Source organism: Scardinius erythrophthalmus (genome assembly GCF_964197995.2).
Source record: "Scardinius erythrophthalmus genome assembly, chromosome: 15".
Classification (NCBI taxonomy): Eukaryota; Metazoa; Chordata; class Actinopteri; order Cypriniformes; family Leuciscidae; genus Scardinius; species Scardinius erythrophthalmus.
Window position 1 is genome coordinate 38,220,654 of NC_138235.1, and position 25,864 is coordinate 38,246,517.

General features: G+C 37.7%; 2 protein-coding genes across 3 annotated transcripts in view; both read left to right on the forward strand.

The window, feature by feature from the left end:
* Positions 1-25,864, forward strand: part of rai2 (retinoic acid induced 2) — a gene marked incomplete at its 3' end in the record, with an annotated part of 43,811 nt that overhangs the window by 1,322 nt on the left and 16,625 nt on the right. Inside the window, exon 1 of one of the 2 annotated variants that reach the window (XM_081386819.1) lies at positions 20,680-20,896. The exons of the other annotated variant lie outside the window; for it this stretch is intronic. Of the gene's footprint in view, positions 1-20,679; positions 20,897-25,864 lie in introns of those variants that run through there. 2 annotated transcript variants of the gene reach the window in all.
* On the forward strand, positions 1,393-7,598 carry LOC308703398 (uncharacterized protein). The gene is made up of 3 exons (XM_081386843.1): positions 1,393-1,957; positions 3,943-4,112; positions 6,270-7,598. Exons 1-3 carry the CDS (start codon positions 1,801-1,803, stop codon positions 6,759-6,761), a joined length of 819 nt encoding a protein of 272 aa, XP_081242969.1. The 5' UTR covers positions 1,393-1,800; the 3' UTR covers positions 6,762-7,598.

The following is a 25,864-nucleotide window of genomic DNA, read 5'->3' on the forward strand; positions in this document are numbered from 1 at the left end:
GAGATCTCGTCGGTCCTCGTGACTTCAGCTGTCAGTCATGACCGCAGCTTTTCCGCAACAAATCCGGACCTGGTGGGTATGGGACGGCGGAGCACGGAGCCGACACGCAGCGGAGCCGATCCGCAGTTGGTGGAAATCCGGGATGAGACTGTCTTTTTCACTGCAGTTTTAAGGAGAAAATACTCACCAATGGTGTTGACTTATGAATTTGCACATGGTTTGTCTTAAAGCATATTAAAAACATCACATACAAAGCTTGGTTTTCACCACAGGGGGACTTTAAAGGAACACTCCACCGTTTTTTCATATTAAACTATGTTATTCCCTTAACTAAGACGAGTTGATACATCCCTCTCTCGTCTCATCTCGGAATAGCACTTGGGAGCACTTCGACTCGGCACAGTAAAAAGTCACGTTGGTTCTAATGACAGAAGTGAGAGGGAGAGGATTTTTCAGGAGTGATGATATTACTGCGCCGAGTCGAAGTGCTCCCAAGTGCTATTCCGCCATACATTATAGTTATCCTTTTTACCCGCTTAGAAAAAGCGCCACGATTTATTTTGTGTCTCCATACTTGGTCGTGTAACTGTATTTAAATAGGGAAAACGTGGAGGTGTTTGGTCACTTCTAGCTTCATCTCTGTTTGGATCCTAATGAATGAACTGGGCTAAGCTAAGTGCTATCAAAGTGTCGCCGCGCGCCAGAGCGATTGAGAGCACGCACTGAGACGAGAGAGGTATACCAACTCGTCTTAGTTAAGGGAATAACATAGTTTAATATGAAAAAATGGTGGTGTGTTCCTTTAAGTAAACTTAGCTATTAGCTAACCGATCAAATCATTTTAGGCTCTGCAGCAGTCTAACAACGCTCTTCAATGTACTCTTCACAGAAGCATCTGTAAAAAAAAAAAAAAAAAAAAAAAAGTACACACCTGAGGTGTAACAGCATTACCATCAAGTGTGCATTATTCTAATAATTCAACGACCCGTCGTCAATTATTCTTTACATATAGGATGTGCTTTTGTGTACAAAGTTGAGATGTTCATGCCAATGAACAACATGTAAAAGATGCCGATCTATGGCTGAAAAGCTCTGGTTCTGAAGTAGTATGGGACATTTGAGGAGATCTGCACCAGCCAGCATCGATTAACCTGAAGCTTTCACCTGCACACTGAAGCTATAGGGTTGAGTCTGGTCAGTACCTGGATGGGAGACTCTGGGAAAACTGGGAAGAACAGGGACGCTGCTGCTCATCCTGTGGTGTCAGTGGGTCCTGTCCCAATATGGTGTTCAACTTTACTGTGAAATGGCACCTTTGTGGTTAAAATAAACCCCAGAGAGTCTTTCTCAGAAAGACTATGGTGTAAAATAGTCCCAACATCGGGTGTGTGTGTGATATATTTAGGGGTAGGGGTAGTGTAAGGGGAGAGAATACTGTTTGTACAGTATAAAAACCATTAGGTCTCTGGAATGTCCCCATTTATGACACACGTTTACTTGGCTGTGTGTTAAACAGGAGACTGGATTAATAGAATAGAGTTGGAAGCCATGACGACACACACACACACACACACACACACACACTCCGGTGTAGTAGGTGGCAGTATGTACTATTCACGAGCGTTTGTGCGCCGCCATTACACTCACAGGAGATTTCCAGTCTTCCGATCCATTAAACTGAGTCGCCATGATTTGTTTACGCGTCCATAGATTTGCGCGATTATGTTAATGAGGCGAGCGACTGGACACTGACTAGCGACAAACACTGGGACTTTACCAGATTATCCCACACTCGCTGGGATGGCTATGAAATCGTGGACTCGCCAGGCGGAGGAGACATTGATCGAGCTGTGGCAGGAGTCTGCATGTCTGTACGATATTTCTGACGCCGATTATCACAATCGGGAAGAGAAGGACCGACGATGGAAAGAGGTCGCCGATGCGCTTCAGATGCCCGGTGAGTTTTTACCTCAGTGTGTGTGTGTGTGTGCAGAGAGAGAGATCGCTAGAGTAAACATTGATTTAACGTAACTTACGTTAGAGACATGAACGCTATGCTACTGTTGTAGTGTTTTAACCTTGCAACTAAATCTATAGCATGCTCGTTTAAACTGCTTTTAACCTACTCTAGTATTTTATTAGCTCACTTCTGGCATTAAAGATTCACCTCAGACGTGTTTGTTTTTATGCGTGTATGAAATGTGCTACAAACTATGTCCTTTTAAAGAGACAGTTCACCCAAAAAATAAAATTCTGTCATTGTTTACTCACTCTCAAGTTGTTTCAAACCTGTATGAGTTTCTTCTGTTAAACACAATAATAGATATTTTGAAGAATGTTTGTAACCAGACAGTTGATGATGGACCCCATTGACTTTCATAGTAGAAAAAAAATACTATGGGAGTCAATGGTGCATCACAACTGTAGTCATGACATTCTTCAAAATATCTTCTTTTGTGTTCAGAAGAAGAAAGAAACTCATACAGGTTTGAAACAACTTGAGGGAGAGTATTTGATGACAGAATTTTCATTTTTGAGTGAACTATCTCTTTGACTCAAGTTAATAAACAAAACTCTACTATACAGAAAAGCCTATTTAAAATTCCCCATATTCACAAATGGGAAATTAACATTTTTCCAGTGTTGTAAAGCCAACTTTGGTTGCCTGGCTGGAGTGAGATTTTAATGATATGGGCTGAATCAATGACACGTCGACAATTTTAGTCCCCCTGTAGTCAATCATTGTATCCCTTAAACTCATCTTTGATCACCAAAATTACATATTTAAAAGTTTTTTCCTTGAAAAAAACTTCTTCATGCCTTTAAATAGCTTGAATGTAACTCTACACCCTTGTCTCATTTAGTATATGCGATTCTATGAATATGCAAATGAGCCCCCGCCTCCACTCACTCACTCAGCTCAGAGATCCACTGGTTGACGATCACACATTGATCTGATTGGTTACAAGGTAGTTTGTGACATCAGAAACACCAGCGATTTCAAAGCGTGTTTTTGAGACTGTCTTTGGTTCACTGCAGTTTTAAGGAGAAAATACTCAGCAATGCTGTCGACTCATGAATTTGCACATGGGTTGTCTTAAAGCATATTAAAAACACCACATAGACACATAAACAACATTTAAAGCTTGATTTTCCCCACAGGGGGATATTAAACAGTAAAGCACTCTGTTGGCACCTAATGGTGTTACTGGCTAAAATTAAATTCTACTCCTTTTGAAGTTCGAGGGTCGTGCCCTTTCCTCAATGCAGTTTGCTTTTATTTTTAAATGCATATTTTATCTTACATACACATGCACATATTCAAAATTCAAGATTATCCTTTGCCTGGCCTGTGACACTGAAATTCACTGGCATTTCTCCAGCAGAATGATAATCGATTTTTCGATTAATCGTTTTTTTAAATGTGGTCGATTCAACATCGACTCTCAAAGGCCACGAATCGATTCTTTTCCATATTTATCATTTATCCTCCACTGTTCATTGGCTTGTTCTATGTTGCAGTGAATGCTGAGAGATTTGTGTGTGTTTTATCATAAACATAAAATAACCTGATCCTGTTTGATCAAGGCTTGCGACTGTTCTCACTCGTCCAGTTTTCAGCATACATTTTTCATCTGGCATCAAAATCCTGTCAATTAATATGCATTTGTAGAGTTGGGTTCTGTTATAATGTACCCAAGTGTACCTAAAATAAAAATAAAGAGAGTTTAATATACAGGTTTGTGGCTCTTAATTTCTCTTTTATTAATTAACCACTATAGGATTTGTAATAAAATCTATATTCACTGAGTCGAATCGAAATCAAATCGAATCGAAATCAAATGGGAATATCTGAGTTGAGACCCAGCCCTATTCCTCATGATTCTTCATGTTCAAATGCCCAGGCCTGTATTGACTGTATCTGAACGCTTGTGTCCTCAGCCGAGGCGGTGGCGACGCGAGTGGCGTCTCTGAGGACTCAGTACGCTCGCCTGAGGAAGCCGAAGCCCAGTGGCAGTGAGGTAAAGCCCCTCACGCTGAGGCAGCGATGGCTCCTGAGGGCCCTGGACTTCCTGAAGCCACACATTGTTCATCGGAGAAACGAGAACCATGTACGTGTACAAACACACATATATATTCACATTATACAGTCAAACCAAGAACTATTCAGACATCAGATATCATTTTTACTAGTGTGTGCAGGACACTATAGTTAATTTATGTAAGTGAGGAGAGCAAAATAAAGTAAACTGTGACACATTATACACAGTCATTCTTCATACAGTGACTACCAGTGACATTTATTAAAATTTGGGACCAAAAATGATTCAGACACTTTGAGCTGATCATGTTTTGCTGAAGTGTTTTGTCTTTAATTGCTAATGCTCTTTTCACACACAGACTGAACAAAATGAAGCATTGCTTGGTAATTGTTTAAGCTAAACTGGAATTATGTAATTGTGTAGTTAAATTTAACATCTGACAGATATTCATCATAATTCATCAGTGAGACAGTCTAACAGAAGGACGGACAAAACCAGTGACATATCAACTGAGTTCATAACTCATATTTTATTACCATCTTCTAAACTATAGCGAATAAACTGTGATAATGTTGAATACATGTTGGTTTGACTGTATGTCATTATTGACGCACTGAAATTTTGGCAACTGGAAATATTCAGCCAAAAATGAATTTGAAACTGTTTTTGAGGGCCGAAATCACTGGTGACGTTTAATTAGCGCTTCTCCGATGGTGTTACGACAGTCAATAGCTACGCTAACATGTCCATCTTTTGTTTTAATCAGAATTAAATCATTCTGGGTTTCCCGTTACTCGCTGCTTAGCTACCATAGTGCAAATATAGCGTTGAAGAAATCAACTATTTAGTCGTTACTGTTTCTCGAAAGTCATATTACAGCAATGTAAACAATGTCACGCAACATTAATCTCAGAAAAGCCATTCGATGTCCATAAACACAGTAGTTAGCTAGACAAATTAACTCTAGAGAGGAGCATTTTGATTGATAAATAAACTATATTACATTATTCATTTCTTCATTATATTCTTTATGTAATGTTTAAATAAATCTGCCATGAAAAAGTTATTATATTAAATGTGCATTTTGAGTGTCGATTATTAAATAAATCATTCATTTCATTCATTCTCTTTATTTATAAAGCACTTTTAAACACAACCGTAGGTTAACCAAAGTTAAAATGTGATCAAGTGATTGATTCTTAAGTAATCCATTTTCCTATTCTATTCTATTACCCAGTGCAACCTTTCCTCTTGATTGTTTTATTGATTGTTAAATAAACTATTTTCAGTTTCGATAAAAACTAATTTCGGTGATTCATTAGTAGGGCTGGGGATCGATTCACATGTTTAGATTCCATTTCGATTCTCAATTAAATATTTTAATCATTCTGTAATTTTTCAATGTCAATCTTTTCACTATTTACATGTTTATGCCTAAAATGCTGTAATATTCAAAGTAGGAAACCGTCATTCTCCTCTACGCTGTGTGCGTTATTGATTAAATAGCCTAGCTTATTTAACATCCGTCCGTCCGTCCGTCCGTCCGTCCGTCATATAGCATATAGGACTTCTATTAGTGGATAAATATAGACATATATAAATATACTTAGCCTATTTATTATTCAGAATGCACAGTTGGAAAGAAAATATATTTATAGGAACATTTCAGCAGGCTCAAGATAATTAACACAGAGATCATTATTCATTGTTTTAATCAATTGGCAGCCATAAAACATAGTGATAATCTGCGTTCACATGTATGTCGATGCGCTGAACGCTCTAACCGGAAACTCCCGATATGGACTCACTAGAGCGCGGAAGTAGTTGTGCAAGTAGACCATTGTCTTTTTTTGAGGGTGAGCGAAAATGCGTTGTTTCATGTGTGTCCCTTTAAATGCAAATGAGCTGCTGCTCCCGGAACAGAGGGCGGAGCTTCAAGAGCTCATTCTTAGCAGAGCCATATAGAGCCCTTTGGGGTTTATGTAAATTTTGGGGTTCATGATGGAGGAATGTGGTGTAGTCTCTACCAGCCGTTTGTTGTAGCCCTTAAGAAGTGATTTCTGTAAAAGCAAATATCTTTGCTTTGAACTTTGAGTGTTGTAACTTTGCAGATGTTGTTTATGCTCAAACAGCAAAATTACACACTAACTAAAGTTAGAAAAGTTAAATCATAATCAACCACCCCTCTAACACCCAGTGCAACGTTTCTTGCTTGCCTCCCTGTAGCTGGGCTTGCCATCCTCTGATAAAGTGGAGGAGTGTGTGGAAGAGTCGGATGAGATGATGCAGGAGACGGATAAAGACATTGACAGTTTCGACTCCATCAGTGTGTGTCTCTCCCCGATGCCCGGCACTCCCGACACCGGGATCCCCGAGGAGACGGCCTCGTACTCGCTGTCTCCCAGGAGCACGTCCAGCAAGCGCAGACGCGTGTCCGACTCGGACATCGAGCTGCAGAAGCTGGAGGTGTTGAAGCAGATGTCCGCTAAGGTCCTGGAGAACCCTCCGGCGGACTCGGCCGCGGTGTTCTCCAGTCAGGTGGCGATGGAGTACCGGCTGCTCAGCGACCCCGGCGTACAGATGCGCGTGCGGAGGAAGATCATGGCCGTCCTCTACGAGGCTCAAGACGCAGAGAGACATTACCGGCAGTCCAAGAGACACAGCGAGAGGGAACTGAAAACCGAGGAAGACGTCACTTGGATTAATACTAATATATAGGTGTTGTAGTGTTGTTGCTGCAGTGTTGCTTGTTTTCTACGTTGTACTGAACTATTTTTCTTAGTGGAAGTTTTTGAGATAATCTACATGTCAGATAATAAAATTATTTCAACTTCTTTCATGTCTGTGTGTGTTTTGTTTTATGTATTTATTCCATCCAGTGCCTTTATTTTGACATGAAACACAGCCTCTCTCCAGCAGGGGGCAGCAGCATATAAATGTACAGGTAAACGGCGTTCACTAAAGATGATAAATGCATAAAAATAAAACCAAATAGGCTTAATGTTATGCATTTCATATTTTCTTTTTAAATATAAAACTTTATTTAAAAAAATGATTTTCAAATATACATTTTGAAATGCAATTAATAGCACAAAAACATTGGTATTTATTTTATGTATTCAAAATGTATGTATATATGTTTTTTTATTTGTTTACCTGCTTGTGGCTGTTTATCAACATCAGAGGGCTGTGAACATGCACATTTGTTGTAAATTACAAATTATTGAAGAATGTAGCCTAATTTATAATCTCAGGGGAACTTCAAGTAAACATTTAAGGTCTGGCTGGCAAAAATATTTAATTTTTTGGCTTGTATTTTATGTTAATAAAATTAAACTGGAATAGAGACTAGAGCTTTTCGAGGCACAAGATGCAGAAAGACATTATCGCCAGTCGAAGAGAGGGAACTTAAACCGAGGAAGTTCACTTGTCTTGGATTAATACTAAAATATAGATGTTGTAGTGATTGTTTTCTACGTTGTACTGAACTATTTTTCTTAGTGGAAGCTTTGAGATAATCTACATGTCAGATAATAAAATTATTTCAACTCCTTTCATGTGTGTGTTTTGTTTTATGTAGCTCGCTGTATAATAACTGGGATGATGTATGGTGAGATGTTAATCGCAACACAAACCCTGACTGACAATATATTCCATCCAGTGCCTTTATTTTGACATGAAACACAGCATCTCTCCAGCAGGGGGCAGCAGCATATAAATGTACAGTTAAACTGCGTTCACTAAAGATGATAAATGCATAAAAATAAAAATAAATAGGCCAAACTGATTGTGTGTGTGTTTTATTTTTTATATATATATATATATATATATATATATATATATATATATATATATATATATATTTATACACACACATTAAATGTAAATGTGTGTGTGTGTATGTGTATATATATATATATACACATACATACATACACATTAAATGTAAAAAATATATATATAAAGATATCAGATGCAAAAGCCTCTAAGTGATCTGAAATTTTCTTCTAGAATGATCATTTTTATCAAGCTCGTATATTTAAGTTCAGTAATTTCACTTAAATGGCAATGAAAATTACCTATGTCATTATTCTTAAGTGAAATTACTGAACTTAAATATACGAGCTTGATAAAAATGATCATTCTAGAAGAAAATTTCAGATGGCACTTAGAGGCTTTTGCATCTGAGCTCTTCATATATATATATATATATATAGATATATATATTATATAATATTATATAATATCTTCATTATATAACATTAATATTTTGTCTTAATACAAATATTAATGTAAAACTAATATTCTGAAATGCAATTAAAAACAAAAACATGTTATTTATGTTAAACAAATTTTATATATTTTTTTAATTTGTTTGGTATATTATTTGTCTGGATAATATATTGCATGTCGTGTGGCTGTTTATCAACATCAGAGGACTGAACATGCACATTTGTTGTAAATTACAAATTATTACAGAATTTAACTTCTTATCTCAGGGGAACTTCAAGTAAATATTTAATTGTCAGTCTGGCTGGCAAAAAATGTTTAATATATATTTGGCTGGTATTTTAGGTTTGGCTGACAGAAATGTTTGGGAATCCCTGGTTAAACTATTATTACTACAGATAATAAAATTAAACTGGAATAGAGACTAGTGCTTTTCCTCTATAATTGCAACTAATGAATCAGAAACCAATTTTGGATGAAGCCAGTTCTACAGGGTTCTGTGGGCTTGCGTTTATTGCATGTTATTTGCTGCACTTTGGGGAAATAAAGAGCTAATATGGGCTTTTTACTCAGATATTAGCAGAGGCTTTAAATAATACTATCCTGTACATGATAATTCAACTTTCAGGAGATGTAGAAAAGCAAAGTAAGAGATGAAACGCGAGTGAGTGGATCCAGCCGGCTCTGTCTCTGATAACACTGACCCTTGGCTTGTGCTTCTGTTATTACTGGACACAGACAATCCTCTCGTTCTCTCTCGACTTCTGACGGTCCTCGTGTTCCTCCTGTTACACAATCATTCTTCATACAGTGACGACCAGTAACATTTATTAAAGATGTGAGACCAAACATGATTCAGACTCTTTGAGCTGACCATGTTCTGCTGAAGTGTTTTTTCTTTAATTGCTAATGCTCTTTTCACACACAGACTGAACAAAATGAAGCATTGCTGGGTGATTGGTTGAGCTAAACTGCTATTATGTAATTGTGTAGGGTAAACGTACCTATTAAGCTCAAGTACCCATTAAGCACACTACCATCTTGGAGCTCAGATTATAAAAAGAAACAGCAATGTATTATCCTATTTGATGTATTAACCAATTGATGTGTTTGTTACTATATACCTCCTGTAATTTTAAACCAATCAGACCATTGCACACTGAGATATGTGTGTCCATGTGTTCACACTGTCTGGCGGCTATTTTCAAAGCTGTCTGAAAACTTTCACCAGAAGAGGAGCCCCTCAGATGTGCATTTTTTATATGTTTAAGCCTTTATTTTGAAGAAGTACATCTTCTTATTGCAAAATTAAGAGATTAATGTTTAGACTTTTGAATATTATAACCTGGAACCTGGATGTGGGAAATAATTACAGTTAGATCTAAAAGATAGTTTTAGCAACATAGCCCAGATGCTACAAACATAGCTAGCTTACTAGCTGTATAAGATTGTGTGCTACATTAATATATTACTTCACAGGAATTAATGGCTTGTACTTTTAAATCCATAATATTATAATTTTACATTTTATTGATAGTCTGTGGTTTTAAACTGCTGTAATTTTTAAAGAATTCATATTATTGTTAGGTGAGCTTAAAGGGTGCACTACTATGACAATCACACAGCTTCAGTGTGACATCAATTAGAAAAAGCATAATTTCATAGATATTGTCTATAATAGTTGTTCATATTAAAATTGGTATAAACTTAATACATTACCTAGATTATTAATTTAGCTAAATATTTTCCTTTAAATTTTAATTTAATATTTATTAATTAAAAAATGTTTTTGCTCCAATTAAGCACAGTGTGTGCTCCCTTTAAGCTCACCCACATTAAACGTCTATGTAAATACTTAATAATCAGAATTTAAATATTAACTGATGGTTGTCACTATGTTAATCTTCAAAAAAATGATTAATAAACTTATTTTCACAGTCTTAAGATGACAAAAGCTAGACGAAACTATAGTGTATGCCCAAAGATGAAAGAGGCATGTCATACAAAGAAGGAGCCATCAGAAACCTGTCGTATCTGTCCAAGAAGTTTGGAGTAGACAGGAAAGCTCTGACCCAGAGAGTTAAAGGGATACTCCACTTTTTTTGGAAATAAGCTCATTTTACAACTCCCCCAGAGATAAACAGTTGAGTTTTACCGTTTTCGAATCCATTCAGCCGATCTCCGGGTCTGGCGGTACCACTTTTAGCATAGCTTAGCATAATGAATTGAACCGGATAAGACCATTAGCATCTCTCTCAAAAAAATGACCAAAGAGTTTCGATATTTTTCCTATTTAAAACTTGACTCTTCTGTAGTTACATCGTGTACTAAGACCGACGGAAAATGAAAAGGTGCGATTTTGAGAGTATAGTTCCTAGCCATATCAGCCTAGAAAATTTAAACTTTACATTTTCCGTCGGTCTTATTACACGATGTAACTACAGAAGAGTCGAGTTTTAAATAGGAAAAATATCTAAACTCTTTGGTCATTTTTTTGAGAGAGATGCTAATGGTCTTGTCCGGTTCAATTCATTATGCTAAGCTATGCTAAAAGTGGTACCGCCAGACCCGGAGATCGGCTGAATGGATTCGAAAACGGTAAAACTCAACTGTTTAACTCTGGGGGAGTTGTAAAATGAGCCTATTTCCAAAAAAAATGGAGTATCCCTTTAAGGAGCACATTGGTTTGTTTTGTTATTTGATTTTTCAATATGGGTTACATAGCTGAACGTGGACTAGTCTAGATGTTGCAATGAGTTTGAATGACACGTCACTATGAATAGGATAGGCTACCTGATCAAATTGAATGCCTTGTTGCTTGATTTTAGTGTTCTGTTTTTTTGTGATTGACTCTGTACCTTCAAATAAAACTTTTTTCAATTATTCCTTAAAAAGGTTGTTTAAAATAAACAAGAATTTTTAATAAAACTTGTTGTGAGCTTATTGGGAACAGGGGTGTGCTTAAAGGGTACAAAACGTACCCATTAAGCACAGCCAGACTTTTTATATTTAATGATGTACATCTTAATTGAAATACTTTTGTCATTTAAAATAAAATGAAATATTATAGTGTGAGAGATTAATATTTTATTTTAAAATAACTTCTTGTACTAAAACCAATATCTTGTGCACTAAAAATGTCTCAATGTAGATTTTGGTGAGCTTAATAGGTACGTTTACCCTAGTTAAATTTAACAGCTGACAGATATTCATCATAATTCATCAGTGAGACAGTCTAACAGAAGGACGGACAAAACCAGTCAAATATCAACTGATCTGATAACTCATATTTTATTACCATCTTCTAAACTACAGTGAATAAACTGATAATGTGAGAAATGTTGAAGGTGTCTGAATACATGTTGGTTTGACTGTTTAATTTGTGTGTGTGTGTGTGTGCTATAATAGTAGCTAAATAGTGTCAACTTGTCAGTGTAAAAAACATCCGACATTATCTTGGTGATAGTTAACCAGTCTCTCTCTCTCTCTCGCTCTGTCTCTCTCGCGCTCTCTCTCTCTCTCTCTCTCGCTCTCGCTCTCGCTCTCTCTCTCTTGCTCGCTCACGCTCTCTCTCGCTTTCTCTCCCTCCCTCGCTCTCTCTCTCTCGGTCTCTCTCTTGCTCTCTCTCTCTCTCTCTCTCTCTCTCTCTCTCTCTCTCTCTCTCTCTCTCTCTCTCTCTCTCTCTCTCTCTCTCTCTCTCTCTCTCTTTCTCTCTCTCTCTCGGGAAGGTGAGGTGACCTAAATTCACACTCTTTCAGTGCTGTGCATCATTACGATCACAGGGAAAGATGGGACTTCCTGTTTTCTCCTAATTGTTCATTCTGTTTTCTCACATCTGCTCATTATAGAGCTCTCAGCGCGCGCTCTTATAATAGTCATTTACTGCTTTTTTTTTAACCTCTCTGATAGGAATATTTTTCCTTTCATCTCCGAGCTCTTCTGCCTCTCATCCACTGTCTTTAACTTAATTTAGCTCTCTCTCTCTCTCTCTCTCTCTCTCTCTCTCTCTCTCTCTCTCTCTCTCTCTCTCTCTCTCTCTCTCTCTCTCCATCTCTCTCTCTCTCTCTCTCTCTCTCTCTCCATCCCTCTCACCCCTGTAATCTTCACCCTTTTCTAGTTATTGCTTTACTCTTCTATACGTTTTCTCACAGCAGCAAATAAAAATGTTACTATAGTAATAATTGTTGTTATATTTTTCTTTCATTATACATAAACATAATGTTATTATTAATTTCTGCTTAACCTCATTTCAGTACTTTCAATGTTCTTTGTTACAAGCTTTTCTGAAATAAAATATCAAATACTCAATTATTCAACCCCCACTGCAAATCAGGTTTATTGGTAAAATTGACAGACTTTCAGCTGTTTGCAAACAAAAGCAATTGAAATAGCTTAACAACAAATGTTTCACGTGTTTCCCCCAAATTCAACTGAAAATGCAACTTTTAATGTCTTCTGGAGTCTCAAAATTATTCAACCCCTTCATTTCAAGCATCTTTAGTACTGTTGTTCTTTTGCTGTTCTGACCTGCTGTAAATCTGAGGAATCTGAGCCGGTTCCTCATGAGCAATGGCCTCCAGTTCAGTGATATTCCTGGGTTTGTGCCTTCTTCAAATCCCACCAGGGATTTTCTATGGGGTTCAGGTCAGGTGACGGTGATGCCACTGTAGACTCTTCCAGGACTTCTTCTGCAACCAAGCCTTGGTGGAAACTGAGGCATGCTTGAGATCAGACAGACGATGCCTTGAAAGATGTAAAACAGCAAAAAATAAACAAAATAATTTTTGGAGACAAGCAAATATTTTTTAATAAAAAACAATGCAAAATACAGTTGTGATGTTTAGAAATGATATATTCTGGATATATCCACATATAATAACGGGTGTTTGTGCTTCTGCATCATAATGCCGGTAGTGAACCGCTCTAAATCTCACACAATCCTGCGAGTGAAACGGAGAAGGTTGGAAAAGGACATTTGTGTGCGTGACTCAGCGGTCATTAAGAGCCATTAAAGCTCGTCCTCCAGCAGATCCAGGCCCGCAGGCATGACCCCCCCCCCCCCCCCGGGACCTGCACCATACTGACGGAGGCCGTCAATGATAGCTAATCCAGGACATGAACATCTTCATCAGCCTGGCCTGCTGTCATCAGCCTGCTTCAGTTACAGTCATCATGTGGCTGCTTTGTTAAATCCAGCACTGAGAGGTACCGTAGTAAAACTGTGGTATTATGGTGACCATCATAAAACAAAGCACAAAACTACGAAAGCTTCTCAGACCATTTGAATTAAAAATGCAGGATTCTGGTAGAAACAATGTGCAATGAAAGGGATTTTCGTACTCTCTTCTGTTCTCAGGCTCAACTAGACTCAAAAAGCAGGCAAAAGTACCATTAAATGTTGATTTGAGCCTATTGGCATGGTAATACCAAGTATTTTGTATGTGTCATTGAAATACCATGTTCTTGGACATGCACTATAATAACACAATGGATTTTGGACAGATATACAGTAGCCTATCTGAATACATTTTTTCATATGCATCATAGTAATACCATGTTTTTTGGCATGCATCAATACCATGTATTTTGTACATGAATCATAGTAATACCATGTTTTTTGGCATGCATCAATACCATGTTTTTTGTACATGAATCATAGTAATACCATGTTTTTTGGCATGCATCAATACCATGTATTTTGTACATGAATCATAGTAATACCATGTTTTTTGGCATGCATCAATACCATGTTTTTTGGCATGCATCATAGTAATACCATGTTTATGGACATGCATCATAGTAATTACATGTTTTTTTGTACATGAATCATAGTAATACCATGTTTTTGGACATGCATCAATAGTAATACAATGTTTTTGGACATGCATCAATACCATGTTTTATGTACATGAATCATAGTAATAACATGTTTATGGACATGCATAGTAATACCATGTTTTTTGTACATGTAATACCATGTTTTTTGGCATGCATCAATACCATGTTTTTGGCATCCATCATAGTAATACCATGTTTATGGACATGCATCATAGTAATACCATGTTTATGGACATGCATCATAGTAATACCATGTTTTTTGTACATGAATCGTAATACCATGTTTTTGGACATGCATCATGGTAATGACATGTTTTTTGTACTTGGATCATAATTTCTGTATATGGATCATGGTAATACCATGTTTTTTGGACATGCACTATGATAATACCATGGGTTTTTGACAGATACTGTCTTTTTATTTATGAATCATGGTAATACTATGGTATATCCCACAATGCAATGCTATTACCATCACTGTACAGTAGTTTTTGTAAGGTAAATGTAATTAAAATGTACGTTCTAATTTAATTTACGATTATATATTTGGATGTTGCCGTTTGGATGGTAAAGGAGGAGAGCGAGAGACAGCGTGGCAGAGAGAGAGAGAGAGAGAGAGTGTGTGCGTGTGTGTGTGTGTGTGTGTGTGTGGGAGAGAGAGAGAGAGAGAGAGAGAGAGAGAGAGAGAGAGAGGATCCCGGCCAGCGGCTCCAGACGCGCGTCACACCGACACACTCGTCGCTCTTTACGGTGAAACGCGCGACAGGCCTGAACCCTCCACCGTAAACCGACACACAGAGAGGATCGTCCGCGGCTCTTTCTAAGAGGCTCATGAATATGGAGCTAGAAGAGTCTCAATAAAGATAAATGCACAAACTGCATTCACATATGCACACACAGGATACACAAATGCACACACATGATTCATAAATACACACACAGGATACACAAATGCGCACAAAATTCACAAATGCACACACAGAATTTAAAAAGCACAGAAGATTCACAAATGCATACAAATTTCAGAAATGCACACAAAATTCATAAATACACACACAATTCAGAAATGAAAACAAAATTTACAAATGCACACAAGATTCACAAATGCTCAGGACAAGATTCAGAAATGTATTTCTGATGCACACACAAATATATCTTGATTTACAAACTGCTTGCGGTCTGTGAACTTCACTGCATTTGTGTGTGAATTTTGAGACTCCCCTGACTTGGCTCGACACACAAATGCCTTTTTTTAAACAGGGAATGACCTGTGACCAATCAGATACCTCCCTTATTTTAGCCAATCACAAGAACGCACCCCACGTGGGAGATTGTTTACTTGTAAGCCAATCACATGAAGTGTGGGCGCGAGCGCTAGAACGAGGTGGGTGGAGTCCGTCTATCTCGTTTAGTTTTTGATTTGACAGTTACTCAGCAGCTGTGTGGCTCATTTTTGTCTGTATGAATAATTCACAAAAAGATTAATGATTGTTTCCAACGACAATTGCTGCACATTAAAGTATAAAAATATATTTCATTTCGCTAGCTGATCACAAACGTTGGCCGGAGTGAGATCCAATCAACGCTTGTGTTGTTACCTTGTTGAATAGATTTGGCCAATCACGTTATTCGTTGAACCGACGTCGCGTCAGTTTTGAGTCTAGTACAGTCTACAACCCAACGTGAAGAGACCGGTGTGTCTCGGCAAGACAACGTCAAGGTAAGATTTGTTTTACAATGATTATACACCCCTATATCTTAATGCTTTTCATATAAGTTGTATTTAAGACTGCAAGCTATAGTTCGCCGTGAATATATGCGTTGTTGTCAGTGATGCGCGGGTCAATGTATAAACAAACCGCACCCGACCGACGTTTTCAACTAACCCGCCCGCAACTCGGACCGCAAAAAACGAAAAAGAAAATATTGTACCCGACCCGCTTCCTGACCCGCATTTTTTTTAAAGTAGCTATAATGCTCATCGTAGCTATTAATATAACTTAATATTCTAATTTTGTCAAGAATTATAAAAAATCGTCAATATAAGCTCATAATTTGAACTAAAATAGTCTAAATGTTTAGTTTTAAAAACAATTTTAAAAAGCAGGCTATGTCTATTTTGATGTTTCTGCGCAAGTTCAGCAGACAGTGAGGTTCGGGTTTGTTCCGATCAGAGCTCGTGAGCGGAGAGCGCATTTCTGAATATTCCGCTCCGCTCATGGTCGCTCGCCCAACCCAGATGGCCTGCTGTTTCGAAAATATGTGGAATAAGGGCTGCCTCCGACTATTTTTTTTTCTTGTCGACTAGTTGTTCATTTAAGCCATTCGTGGACAAATCGCCCCTTAATATTAAATTAATTACTTAAAGGCTAGCCTACAGGAATACGCGTAATGACCGCACGCTTAAAGCTTGCCACAAAGAACCGGTTGAAGTAATGATTATGAATGTGTCTAAATTAGCAAGGAGACATTTAATTGTTTAGTAATAAACTGGTGTTTTCTGTGTCGCTGCAAAGATGAAGTTGACAATGCGGAGATTGCGGACTCGCCATGAACGCCAGAGAGAAATGCACATTTCATATGGATTAGCCTAATCAGAGAGTATAGCCTATTTATTTTGATTTGAATATTTTCGTTTAAAAGTAGACATTTCAAGCTTTCTGTAATATATAGCCTATATTTATCAAATCTGTGGCACAAGTTGAGTTTCGGCGCCCTCCAGTTCAGTGCAGTGATCGCGTAGGCTACCAGCGCCTTATTTTGTCTGCTATATATTTGCTTCTTAATAAATACGGGCAATTGATTGATAAAACATTGATCAAAATTAAGATACAATTTATACAAAACGAAAATCTTTTAAAAAGAGTTTTCTATAAAACAAAACTTAATGAAGTCGTCAAAATCATGTTTTACCAAAAACAGCGCCGTTGCTAGGAGGGCGCCAGCGCCTCTGCCTCTCAGCGCCTCTGCCTCGCGAGTGGATGATAGCCCTGAAGACGCCTAGCAATGATATACCTTTAGTGGTAGTATACCTTTAGTCAAGTTATCGCAGCGCGCTAAGAGACAATGTTATCGGAAAATGCAGCCCAGGTATATTCATAATGGAGATTCCAAAGCTCTCTTCTTTGGTCAGAACCATGGAGAGCGATCGCGGATTTACTTTTACAATGCAACACAATATTTAAAGAGCATCAAGCTATTACAATCTATATTATGTATACGCACAGATAATATAACAGTAGGCTATATTAGTAAATATTTTTTTATTAGGTTAAGCAGTGATTGGATAACGTTTTTTTTTTATTTTAGTTTTTTTATTTAACGTTTTTAATTTAAGGCCCACCCACAATTGGTCTGGCTTATCCAAAACTGGAATCCTGGCGCCGTGCCTGGTTGTTCGTGCCAGTTTTGTGGTTATCAAATGTGTAAATAGCATCGCAAGAAGTAGCCTACACATGACAAAGCCAGCACTTTGGTCATCATCTTTCATTATTTCGGCAAATGTCTCCCACACTTTGCTCTTTCTATTTGTGTATTTGCGGAGCTTCCACTCCCCAGTCTTCACCTTTTCTCTTGCCGCCTCCATCTCTACCTGCAGACTGAGCTCGTGCGTCATCTTCGCGCCAGTTAAGTGTAAATTAAATTTAAAACGTATTCATAGAAAATTGTGTCTAGAACTATATCAATTACAAAGGTTTAATTGGCATCTTTATTTCAAACGATCCGAACGACCGACCCGAATATCATTAAAAAATATTTTTGGATGACTCGTAACCGCAGGCACCCACTCATTTCGGATCAACCCGCGCATCACTGGTTGTTGTTGATGAGAACAGTAACGTTAGCCACGAAAGAATGTTGGTAAGTGGAGCAGTAAAGCTATGCTGCTTAGGCTAATCCAAAATAATAATTCGGTACATACACAATAAACTAAGCAAAGAGTTTTCAAATACGGGATTATTACGGGAAAAATTTTAAACGGGAAGACAGCAGGAAATAAGTCTGACTAAGGGAGAATCACGGGGTAAACGGGAGGGTATGTCGAGGTTGGTTACAGCAAGCTACCTAGGCTACAAGTAAGCTAGACTAATTATCAGCTAAAAAGAGTGCTAACCAAAATAAAGAATGATTTCAAATCAACTTTATAGTGGTAGTCATGGAGTTATTTAAGCCAATTATGGTTGATTGTCACAGTTTATACAATGACACAATTCTGTGCATGGTACATCTGTCAGTGGTTGGGCTTCACCTACACAACAGAACAGGTATAAGATGGAATATGGTGGAAAAATATTTTAGTTAAAGATGGCTGTTTTTGATCTATTTAACAAAATTATTTGTGGTCAGAACTGCAGTAGTCTTAATACAAATGTCAAGATGAAAAATGTGATTGAATATTATCTAGTAATGTGCGCTTTCTGTGTTTATTTATCTGAATATAATTCAGTTGTTTATCTAACACGGACAGGACAACATCATATCTCTCCACACCCAAATGACTACAGAGGTGATCGTTGACAATCACATCAACAGCAGCATGATGGAGCAGGTCAAGATCACAGAGTTGCTTAGTATCCACATCACAGATGACCCATCTCGATCTATCGACACCACCAACAGAACCTGGCCAAGAAAGTCCAAAAACCTCTGCACTTCCTCCCACAGTTGAGGAAGGCTCATCTCCCAAAAATCCATCCTCTTAACTTTCTATAGGGGAATCATAGAGAGCCTCTTCCTTCCACCCCCACCCTCCAGTAACCTAAGGGCAGCTGATTGACTCTTGCACAAATACACTGGTAGTTTACACTATGATGCTGCTACATTGTTTTATTTTTAAATTTGCTATGAACATTTGACCCCACTTACACTGCCTTTGCTACTTGTCATGTCATGCACTTACACAATAATACTATATTAATTAGGGATAAGGCACGATTTTCAAATATTCGATTAGCTGATTTTATTATAGAATAGGATGTGCGGGATGATTGTCTTTAAAAAATCCCCATGTTTTAGTTGTGGTTATAAGTTGCAATCCTAAATTCACATAAAATTTTTATACATTTAATAAATATATTCTTAATATTTGTTGTTTTTGTTTGTGTTTAAGCGTATATATATCAATATTAATTTTGAGACTTGAAATGTAAACTCTCAAGGGTTGGATTTCTAAATATATGTTGGTTATGTGTCTATTCAGAATGACTTCTGAGCAACAACCTTTTTTTTGGGGGGGGGGGGGGGTATGTCATATGCATCCTTTGCATATCATTATTCATTCACGTGAAAACATGTTTAACAGTACCAGACATTAGGAAAATATGACATACGGATGTGCCGTTACAGTCAAGTCAAGTTTATTAATATAGCGCTTTTCACAATAGAGATTGTATCAAAGCAGCTTCACAGTATTAAATTAAAATAATACATCAATGTTTGTTTCTAGTGGAAAACGTCCACGTTTGGTAATGCTGATCAATAGTATTGTTGATTGATTAATTAAATTAAATTTCCCCAACTGAGCAAGCCATAGGCAACAGTCTATTGCATTAATAAAAATAATTTGTGTGTAGGCTACATTGAACAGACTTTGCCCAACTTGTCTGGGAAAGGAGTTACAGGGCTTTTTACATTTGAGGCTAAACGGATAAAACACCTAATTTTTACCTCAGTATTACTGAACTACATTACTAAAATTACATTTTTTAAGATTAAAGCAAAATTTAAATTTCAAGAACGCAGCTTCCTGGTCACTGACAAAGATTACTTTGCCTCCGCCGTACAATCTCGAATCTGTGTTCATTATTTATTGGTTGTCAAGGAAACGGGAGGTTTTCTAACGTTATGATTAGTACTCCTGCTTACTTGCCGGTTTAAAAAAGTAAGAGTTTGTAAGGACATTTTGCGTCAAATGTGCAAACAACAAAGTTGGAAACAATGTCTGCAGTACTTATACGATTTTATTACATGGCCTCAGCAAAAAAAAAAAAAAAAAAACGGACACAGCTGAGAGGTAAGTATTAAATTCGTAATTTCGAGGTCCGGCCCACCGCCTCAACCATAGACTGTAAAAAATGGTCTCAACCAACTGGCAGAACTCCACCCACCTCGCTCTAGCGCTGCCCCCACACTTCATGTGATTGGCTTACAAGTAAACAATTCCCCACGTGGGGTGCGTTCTTGTGATTGGCTAAAACAAGGGAGGTATCTGATTGGTCACAGGTCATTCCCTGTTTAAAAAAAGGCATTTGTGTGTCAGCCAAGTCAGGGGAGTCTCAAAATTCACACACAAATGCAGTGAAGTTCACAGACCGCAAGCAGTTTGTAAATCAAGATATATTTGTGTGTGCATCAGAAATACATTTCTGAATCTTGTCCTGAGCATTTGTGAATCTTGTGTGCATTTGTAAATTTTGTTTTCATTTCTGAATTGTGTGTGTATTTATGAATTTTGTGTGCATTTCTGAAATTTGTATGCATTTGTGAATCTTCTGTGCTTTTTAAATTCTGTGTGTGCATTTGTGAATTTTGTGCGCATTTGTGTATCCTGTGTGTGTATTTATGAATCATGTGTGTGCATTTGTGTATCCTGTGTGTGCATATGTGAATGCAGTTTGTGCATTTATCTTTATTGAGACTCTTCTAGCTCCATACATGAAGAACAGACAAACCTTTTCAGAGGAGACGAGTGGCTAATGGCAGCGATCGAGCGGGTGACCGGGAAGAAATTGAGGAAAACCCAGAAATAACGCGCGACTCCGGAGCGACATTATATTCATTCCGAGGTAACGAGTGATTATTTCATATGTGTGTGTGTTTGTGTGTGTGTGTAAATGTGTCAGTGTTCAGTTACGGGCGGGTTTAGTGCATTGGCATTATAGTACATTGCTTTCTTCTTTTTATACGAATATATAGCGATATAATAATACAGTACATAATGTCTATCCAATAATATGGTGTCGTTGTGTAGAGAAACACACATGACACCCGATGGAAACCCGTCGGGCTCCCGCACAGGTGCTCGCGCATCTCTCGTGGATTTAAAGGGATTTTGAACAGCTTAAGGACGTTAGTATATTCCTATACTCAATTATTCCGCGTAGTAGGTTAAAAATAATGTGGATAAATGTTCCTTTGAAAGGTTTATGCCGCCCTGATCGACTGCGTTGTTGAAATAACAGGGATGATGTTGGTCTTAAAGGGACAGTTCACCTAAAATAAAAATACTGGTAGTATTTACTCACCCCCATGACGTTATAAACCCCTTCAGTTTTCTTTCTTCTGTGTAACACGAAAGCAGAAAATTAGCCGAATGTCATGGGTGGATGGGGACTGGAGCTGTCAAGGGCAAAAAGGACGAAAAAACACCAGTAAATGAATCTATATATATATATTTTAAATCTCCCGATTGCCATTCTGTAGCTTTGTGTGAGCAACAGACTGAATTTTACATTATATCCTACTATAATTCTCAAAGGTTTCCACGTAAATGAGATTTTTAATTTTGGGTGTACTGTTTCTTTAAAGTGAATGCCTCGGGGATTGTGAGGTCAGATATGTTTCCAAATGGATGGGGAACACAAGAACTCCCCAGTGAGGGATATTGGCATAATTAGATAGTTGTGGTACAAGCTCTTGATCTGGAGATTTAAAACCGTTTTGACATTTTGTGCAGCGGTGTTGAGGATATAGAAATAAGAGAAAATCACTTTGCTGTATTGAGAATGAAATCTCATTTTGTGTTTTTCTCACTTCATGAGTGACAAAGAGGCATCTTACAAACACATTTAGATGTAATAAAATTACACTGTGCATCAAATCAATAATAACAGCACTGTGAAGCTTCCCGAACTGCATTAAATGCTGAAACTCCCATTTCAAAGACACGATTATGATATTACAGGCTCTAGTAATGTTGTTTCAGAATGACAAATGGAAGCGGAACTGACGAGGCTGTGACATCATAATGGAGCTGTGTGGTGTCCATGGTAACGGTGGAACTCTGGAGTTGTTTATGTCCTTGGTAACCGTTCCGTCGATTGAGTTAATCAATGCTTCCTCACGGACTCACACGTGCACTTTTAAAAGCATTCGGTCACGTTTGCAGGCCTGAAAGCTTTGGGGGTCAAAGCGAGGTTGGATTTTCTTGACCTTTGTGCACATGCATTCACAAATACAAAGAAAGACCAACCTTTGTAAGTTCATTAAATTGGCCTGAAAGGAGTCATTACCCAATCAGTATTCACACATTACACCTGTCAATACCCACTTCACTCTTCAACCAATTAGCGATATATATATATATATATATATATATATATATATATATATATATATATATATATATATATATATATATAATTGTTTACATCATTAGGACAACATTCGGTCAAATTTTCATCATTTTGAAATTTCTGAATTTTTCATATATACACTAGTGGGCAAAAGTGATGTCCAGCCTAGGAAAATTGACATCTTCATTCTTAAATATGATTACATTTGAACTTGTAATCATATTGCCTAGTTGTGCTTGGAGTAATTTGTTGTATTTGTGATAATAATAGTATTTGTGAAATTGTGCGACAATTTTTGTCCAGGCTGTTATACAAAGAAATGAACACGTATGCAAAAACAAGAGAGAATCAAGCAAATATTAATAACTGATTATGCTGTAGTCGATGTATGCTTTGTTTTTCTATGCATAGTAAAAATAAAATAAGTTGCTGTAGTTTGCCTTTTTTGCCAAATCATTTTGGTAAGTTATAAATATAAAATATTTAAAAAATATGAAATATTTTCCTCATATTTTGATTTAAAACAAATCACTTTTGTCCACTACTGTAAATTTTAAAACACAATTTTTTCGTCATATTTATACGTGCTTTTTTATATTTACACTTATTTTATTATTATTATTTTAAATTTTTGTTTTGTAAAAATAGATACAGATATTGCTTTTTTATTGTAGTTAAAAAAAATACAATAAATTAAAATGATATCATTCACTGTATTTACTGTATTTGGCTTGCATTGAACATATTGACTAGTAGCTCAATAATGGAGCTGTTTTTAAGTGTATTGTCAAAAGGGCAAATATAACTCTTTTCGACTGTATTTCCCAGCCCTACTGTACATATCTGCTAAACCTCAGCGAACACTTGAGAGAGAGAGAGAGCAGAGGATCCGTGTAATTCCCGACTAGTGTCCTAATCTTATTTTAGGCTTTGAGGCACGAGCGAGTCTCTCAGGAATGTCCCGTCGCCGGCGTCAGACTCTCTGTCTTCTGGCTCGAGTCTTTAAATGCAGGAGGAGGCGGAGCTTCACGTGTGTCAGTGAACGACCACAGATTATTATTATTATATGCAAGTCTTAGTAGGAAAAGAGCTGTATAATGAAACCCACACCGCTCTTAGTGTCAATAAATCTCACTTAATGCATTTCTCTTACTGAAGTGTTTTTGTCCTTAAAAAAATAGTTCACTTAAAAATGAAAATTCTGCCTTCATTTACCAACCCTTATGTTTTTTCAAACCTGTATGATTTTCTCTCTCCTGCTGAACACAAAAGAAGATATTTTGAAGAATGTTGGAAGAAAAAAAATACTATATGGAAGTCAATGGGGTCCAACAACTGTCTGGTGACCAACATTCTTCAGAATATCTTCTGTTGTGTTCTGCAGGAGAAAGATATTCGTACAACTGTGAAACAACTTGAGGGAGAGTAAATTATGACAGAATTTTCATTTTTAAGTGAACTATTCCTTTAATGTCAGTCGCAGTATAAATTCATCTATATTAATCTCTCTCTGTATTCAGCATCACAGTGAGCAACAGTAACAGTGGTTGCTAGGGCATTGTTCCGCGGTTGTTAAGGTCTTCCAGGTGGTTTCCAGGGTGTTCGGAGTGGTTGCTAGGTCAATGCTCTGTGGTTGTTAAGGTCCTCCAGGTGGTTGCCAGGGTGTTCAGAGTGGTTGCTAGGACATTGCTAATGCAGTTGCTAAGGTCAAATTCTTCATTTGGATGGTTGCCAGGGTGTGCTGAGTGGTTGCTAGGTCATTGCTCTGTGGTTGCCAGGGTGTTCGGAGTGGCTGCTTGGGCATTGCTAATGCAATTGCTAAGGTCTTCTTCTGGGTGGTTGTTAAGGTGTTCAGAGTCTAAGCATGTTGATATGAAGTTAATAAGATCGTCTGGGTGGTTGCTAAGGTGTTCGGAGTGGTTGGTAGGGCATTAGACTGCGGTTGTTAAGGTCTTCCGGGGTGGTTGCCAAGGTGTTCAGAGTGGTTGCTAGGGCATTGCTAATGCAATTGCTAAGGTCGTCTTCCAGGTGGTTGTTAAGGTGTTCAGAGTGTTAAGCATGTTGCTATGAAATTAATTCAATTGTCTGGGTGGTTGCTAGGGTGTTTAAGTCGTTGCTAGGACATCAATATGTATTTGCTAAAGGTGTCTAGAGTGTTTTAAGCATCTTGTTATGAAGAAGATCTGGGTGGATGCTAGGGCCTTGCTATGCAGTTACTAATGTCACCTTCTAAGTGGTTACTAGGGTGTTTTGGATGGTTGCTAGGGCATTCAATGCCACGCCATGCAGTTGCTAATATGTTCAGAGTATTTTAAACATGTTGCTATGAAGTTACTAAGGTTGTTACTTTTGTATTCTGAATGGTTACTTGGGCACTGATAAGCTAAGGTGTTCAGAATGTTTTAAACCGTTGCTATGAAGTTAAAATCCTCTGAGAGGTTGCTAGGGCGTTGCTAGGTGGTTGCTAAGGTCTTCTGAATGGTTTCTAAGGCCTTGTAGGTGTTTGTCAAACACTCTGTCACAGCTTTCCCTTGTAATCAGTCTATCTTTAAGGGATAGTTCACTTTGAAATTAAATTTTGGTATGTTTTAGCTTACCTCAAGGGCATCCAAGATGTAGGGGTCTTTTTTTCCGCAGTAGTTTCAATTTTGATATTTTTAGGTCAAACCGTTCTTGTCTGTCAGTCATTTAATGCAGGTCTGTGGTCACTGTCTCAAAGAGCATGCACAGAGTCCAAATTAAAACAATTCCCCATCGTCCAAATTAAACAATTCCCCATCGTAAGTACACATTGATGGCCTAAGACATGAAACGAGCGGTTTGTGTGAGAAAACGAACAGTATTTATATAGTTTTTACCTCTTATACACAGCCACGTCCAAATGATCTGAAGGCGCGAGTGCATCCTGGTGTGTGACATGTATGCAGACTGGTGCATAGATATATACACTAGATGTCGCCTTGTCTACGGCAGTTCATTGGAACGAATGTCTTTAAGGCGACATCTAGTGTATATATCTATGCACCAGTCTGCATAGGAATTGTTTTAATTTCGACTCTGTGCATGCTCTTTGAGACAGTGACCACAGACCTGCATTAAATGACTGACAGACAAGAACAGTTTGACCTAAAAATATCAAAATTGAAACTACTGCGGAAAAAAAGACACCTACATCTTGGATGCCCTTGAGGTAAGCTAAAGCATACCAAAATTTAATTTCAAAGTGAACTATCCCTTTAAGTCTGAGAGACTGTACAGCATCATCCACATACATCACTTCCTGTCACACATTTAATCAGGCATCACCTGATACAGTACAGAAGCATTTAATTCTGTCATGTCCATTTCATGTCTAGTGAGATGGTCTCATTATTTCCTGTATAGATTCTACTAGCGACCTCTGACCCTGTTGTCATAACAGCAGGCTTGAGTTACCGTGCATGAGGCCCGTTTATCTGT

Bases quoted from the DNA above. Each gene is read 5' to 3' on its own strand.
- LOC308703398 (XM_081386843.1), top strand. From the start codon at position 1,801: ATGGCTATGAAATCGTGGACTCGCCAGGCGGAGGAGACATTGATCGAG. The intron at 1,958-3,942 runs GTGAGTTTTTAC...TTGTGTCCTCAG, and splicing joins CGATGCGCTTCAGATGCCCG to CCGAGGCGGTGGCGACGCGA. The intron at 4,113-6,269 runs GTACGTGTACAA...GCCTCCCTGTAG, and splicing joins ATCGGAGAAACGAGAACCAT to CTGGGCTTGCCATCCTCTGA.